The following is a 5476-nucleotide window of genomic DNA, read 5'->3' as shown; positions in this document are numbered from 1 at the left end:
TTTTTTTTTTTTTTTTTTTTTTTTTTTTTTTTTTTTTTTTTTTGGTCCTGGGGATTGAACTCAGAGGTACTTTATACTGATTGAACTCAGAGGTACTGTATACAGGACAATTAGTATCAGTTGGGAGGCTTTTTTTTTTTTTTTTAATTCTTTTTAGTTGTAGGTAGACACAATACCTTTATTTTATTTTTATGTGGTGCTCAGGATCGAACCCAGTGCCTCATGCATGTTAGGCGAGCATTCTACCATTGAGCCACAACCCCAGCCCCTAAAAAAATTATATCTTGTACAGTTTAAATATTAAACTGAGTGCTGTCTGCTAAAATGAGTCCTTTGGGAGATTTTCTGAAATTGTTTAATGATGTTATTGATGTTACTATTTGAAATTTTTTTATTTTTAATGAAATATTTTAGCTGAGCTGTTTCACAAATGATAAGTGTTGTGTGGTTAGTTTAATTATATGGACTTTGATGAAATCTTGCTGTTGCTATTTCAAGTGATTGTTGGGGCCAAGGAATGCCACGTGGAGAGTGTGGATGAAGTAATGAGTCTTCTAGAGATGGGGAATGCAGCCAGACATACAGGTACCACCCAGATGAATGAGCACTCCAGTAGATCACATGCAATTTTTACAATCAGCATTTGTCAAGTTGAGAAAACTATGGAGGCATCAGAAGATGGATCATGGTATTCCCATCGGCATATTATCTCAAAGTTCCATTTTGTAGATTTGGCTGGATCGGAAAGAGTAACCAAAACAGGGAATACTGGTGAACGGTTCAAAGAATCCATTCAGATCAACAGTGGGTTGCTGGCTTTAGGAAATGTAATAAGTGCCCTTGGGGACCCACGTAGGAAGAGTTCACATATTCCATACAGGGATGCTAAAATTACTCGGCTTTTGAAAGATTCCCTGGGAGGCAGTGCCAAGACTGTCATGATAACGTGTGTCAGTCCATCTTCCTTGGATTTTGATGAGTCCTTAAATTCTCTGAAATATGCCAACAGAGCACGGAATATTAGAAACAAACCCACTTTAAACTTTAGCCCTGAATCAGACCGTATAGATGAAATGGAATTTGAGATTAAATTGCTTCGAGAAGCATTGCAAAGCCATCAGAGTAGTATCAGCCAAACTAGCCAGATCCCGCGAGAGGGCAATCCTGATAAAAACAGGATCCATTCTCTTGAGGAGCAAGTAACTCAGTTAAAAGGAGAATGCCTGGGTTACCAAAATTGTATAGAGGAAGCCTTTACCTTCCTGATGGACTTAAAAGATGCAGTCAGACTAAACCAAAAGCAGCAACACAAATTGCAGGACTGGTTTAACATGACTCAGGAGGTCAGGAAGGCTGTCCTCACCTCATTTCAAGAAAACCAAGGAATTGGAAACCTGGAAGGAGGACCACAGCATATCACAGTTCTCCAGCTGAAGAGAGAGCTTAAAAAATATCAGGTACTCTATTTTGGAAATGTCTTTTAACATCTACCTTAATAGAAGATAGTTGGATTTTCATATGTGCCTTAGCATTTTTTTGCTGAAATTATTAGGAAAATCCAGTCTTATATAGATTTGTAGTTGGAAGGGGGTTGTATTTTAATAACTTTTTCAGGTAATTTTGAAAGTTATTTGATATTGCATCAAAATTCAAAGCAAAATAGAAATTTCTCGTGTTTATTTGCAATGTAGGTTTAGCACTGTTTTGTCATATTAATATATATATATATATACTAAAACCTACTTATTTTTTTCTAATCCTTTGAATGGATCTTTTATATGCACACGATTTTGAATCATCATTCACTGGTTATTTGGAAAATAAATCTTTAATATCATCAGTGATCTCATTAACAAAGTTGTTAAGAATTAGAAGCTGTCAAGCTCTTAGTGGAAGAAGCGTTTTCCAAAATTCTGATTTTTTTTCCTGAAATTCAGGCTTTATTTGTAACAAATATTGATGGATTTCTTAAAATGAGAGGTTCTTATTTTCAAGAATATGACTGCCAACATATTCAAGTCTGGATAACCTTAGATTGTCATTCTTTTTTTGATACTAGGGATTGAACCCAGGGGTACTTAACCACTGAGCCACAGACATCCTCAGCCCTTTTTATTATTTTGAGACAGGGTCTTGCTAAGTTTCTTAGGCCTACTAAGTTGCTGAGGCTAGCTTGGGACTTGGAATCCTCCTGCCTTAGCCTGGGGTTATAGTTAGTCATTCTTTTTTTAGTTGTAGTTGGACACAGTACCTTTATTTTATTTATTTATTTTTATGTGGTGCTGAGGATTGAACCCAGGGCCTCACATGTGCTAAGTGAGCTCTCTACTGCTGAGCCACAACCCTAGCCCTAGTTTGTCATTCTTTATGGGAAAAATAGTACTGTATGAAGAAAGTTGTTAGTTCTACTTAAAACTCAGCTGCACAGGTGCTTTTTCCATAGACAGCTGTTACCCTTCAATATGCAGCAGGAATATTTATGAATATGTTCCATTTTGTAAGGCTCAATAAATATCTCTTCTAATTTACTTTTCCTGTCTTTGTGCCTAGGGAGTTTAACAGTGGCAAGCTAAGGGATGAGATTTATAGACATATGTAGGGAAACATCCCAAAGGTTATTGTGAGGGCAGCTTGGTAAGATGGACTGCTTAAGGAGATTGCTAGCCAAGGTAACAAGGTGAGGCATGCTCTGCATGAGAAGAAGCAGGAATATTTTCTCTTCTCAGTCCTGCTTCTTGAGTCTATTAGGCAAGCAGGTAAGTGCTTAATTTTAAAAATTCTTGGCTAACATAAGATTGTAGACCATTTCACAGATGCAGTATTAGCCAGATTATTGTGAGGAAAGTAAGCATCATTTTGAGATCATCATCTCCTTTTTAGAAGCTGCCAGATAGTATTGCAGTCTGATTTTTCACCATTAGTCAATTATTAGAATACCTCCTTATAAATACCTCTTAAAGGAATTTTTTTATTCCAAATTTTGGATATAAGAATAGTATGTATGGGCTAGGGTTGTGGCTCAGTAGTTGAGCGCTCATCTAGCACGTACAAAGCCCTGAGTTCGATCCTCAGCACCACATAAAAATAAATAAATAAAACAAAGATATTATGTCCAACTACAGCTGAAAAATAAATGTTTTTTTTTTAAAAAGAATAGTATGTGAAGGTACATATTTTGAACAGATAAAAACTTTTTAAATAAATAATAAACCAAATAAAACTAAGTTATAAATAATTTGTACTTAAATATACCAAACTAGAAGTTACATTTTAAATTTCTCAATTAGTTGCCTACAGAAAGAAGATATTAACTAATGAGAATTATATCTTAATTTACAGATGTAACTATAGGTTATGCAGCCATAAAGCATTATAAGGATAATCAGCATCACTTCCCCTCCTAATTTGGTGAAGAATCCCAAACAGAAAAGAAGGGACTTGCCTAGAGTCCTGCTATGAAGCTGTGATAAAAATCAAGGCTGGCTTTGGACCAGGGTTCCCAGTACAGGAGCCCATCCACTGCTGTGTCACCTCTGGATGAGTCATACACATACTGCAAACATCTACATTTTATTGATTAAATCTTTTTTGTAAAGAGAGCAGTATTTTTGTAAATGAACTACTCATTCTTGACTATACCTGTCGCCTTGTAGAAAGAACATTTCTATGAAGGAAAGTTAGAATACGAATGAGTGTATTTTTTTTTTTGTGTGTGTGTGTGTGTATGTGTATGTGTATGTGTGTCTCAAAAAAGAAATAGGAGCCACGTGTGGTGGTCCATGCCTGTAATCCCAGCACCTTGGGAGGCTGAGATAGGAGGAGTACGAGTTGAAAGCCAGCCTCAGCAAAAGTGAGGTACTAAGCAACTCAGTGAGACTCTGTCTCTAAATAAAATACACAGTAGGGCTAGGGATGTGGCTCAGTGGTTTAGTGCTCCTGAGTCTAATCTCTGGTACCAAAAGAAAGGGAGGTGGGACACCAGGCTCTGTGGCTCCTGCCTATATTCCCAGCAGCTCAGGAGGCTGAGGCAGGAGGATCATGAGTTCAAAGCTAGTCTCAGCAATTTAGCAAGGCCCTAAGCAACTCAGTAATACCCTGTCTCTAATTTAAAAAAATATATAAAAAAGGGCTGGGGATGTGGCTCAGTGGTTAAGTGCCCCTGGGTTCAATCTCCTGTACGTCCCCCCGCCCCCCCCCCAAAAAAAAAAGAAGAAATAGATCCCTAGAATTTAATCTCAGGGGTTTGGATACACTGTATCATCTTGGAAAGAGATTTAATCTCACTGAGTCTTAGTTTCTTAAATGTAAAGGAATCATGTCTACTCACTGAAATTTTTAAAATACTAAGCAGGGGAGCCAGCTGTGATGGTGCACTTCTGTAGTCCTAGCAACTTGGGAGGCTGAGATAAGAGGATAGGAAGTTTGAGGCCAGCCTCAGCAACTTAATGAGGCCCTAAGCAATTTAGCAAGGCCCTGTCTCAAAATAAAAATTAAAAGAGCTGGGATTGTAGCTTAGTGCTAAAGTGCACCTGGGTTCAATTTCCAGTACCCGCCCCCCAAATATATATATATATATATAATACATACATGCATATACACACAAAGGAGAGAGTCAGTATCTGGCATGAAGTAGGCCCTTGGCAAATAATTTTCTGTTTAACTTAAAGATTATTCAATAATTATTATTTGCATAATCCAAGTTTACTTTAAAACAGACTAGTTTCATCAGAAACAAAGTACTAAAACTGCTTAACCATCTTTTGAGGCTTCAAAATATATCTCTTAATAGTGAAAGAATACAAAATCTGCAAATATACTTTATTTAAATGTCCAAATATGTTCTTAAACTCTGTAGGTCAGTTTGGAAAATAAGAACTCTTTGATTTTTAAAAACCCACATTAAAATCTCACAATAATTCTTGCAGACTTGTAAAATGTTCTCTAGAACCTAGGTAACTATTTAATTAAACTAGATAAATAGTTTTCATATGCAGGAAATAAAAATTTCTGTCTTCATAGTAGTTAATTCCTATGTTACAACTATGATAGGTCCCTCAACTATTTCTGTCTTTCTTAGAAACCAGAAAAAAATCAAAATGAAAAGGATAAGACGAACTTAAGAGACATTGTCAAGCTGTCATTAAATCATGATTTTTGTGGTATTATATAGGTTCTCCTGAGTATTTTCTGTGGTGAATATCACATGTGCCTTCTTTCTTTCCCAGTGTGCTCTTGCTGCTGATGAAGTAGTATTTAATCAGAAGGAACTGGAGGTGAAGGAACTAAAGGATCAAGTGCAAATGATGGTACAGGAAAACAAAGGACATGTTGTTTCTTTGAAAGAAGCTCAAAAAGTGAATAGGTTACAGGTAGGGTTTCTTAATATATTTAGCTCAGTAGATGTAATACTTAACTAATAGCTTTTAAGTGTAAGTGGGTTCATTTCCAAAAGGATATTTCAGTTGAAGAGTTCTAT

The 5476-nt window shown here is 36.3% G+C and overlaps 1 protein-coding gene across 10 annotated transcripts in view; it reads left to right on the top strand.

The window, feature by feature from the left end:
* The window catches only part of Kif27 (kinesin family member 27), an 88786-nt gene that overhangs the window by 17591 nt on the left and 65719 nt on the right, over window positions 1-5476 (top strand). For 7 of the 10 annotated variants that reach the window (XM_048800419.1, XM_048800422.1, XM_048800421.1 and 4 more), the window contains 2 exons: window positions 499-1457; window positions 5226-5369. In XM_048800419.1, coding sequence (XP_048656376.1) covers window positions 499-1457; window positions 5226-5369 — 1103 coding nt within the window. The remainder of the gene's footprint in view (window positions 1-498; window positions 1458-5225; window positions 5370-5476) is intronic. The other 3 variants (XM_048800427.1, XM_048800426.1, XM_048800420.1) reach the window with 2 other exon arrangements.

The sequence above is a fragment of the Marmota marmota genome, unplaced genomic scaffold (genome assembly GCF_001458135.2).
Source record: "Marmota marmota marmota unplaced genomic scaffold, marMar, whole genome shotgun sequence".
Lineage (NCBI taxonomy): Eukaryota > Metazoa > Chordata > Mammalia > Rodentia > Sciuridae > Marmota > Marmota marmota.
Note: the sequence above shows the minus strand (reverse complement) of the source record. Positions and strands in the feature narration are given on the sequence as shown.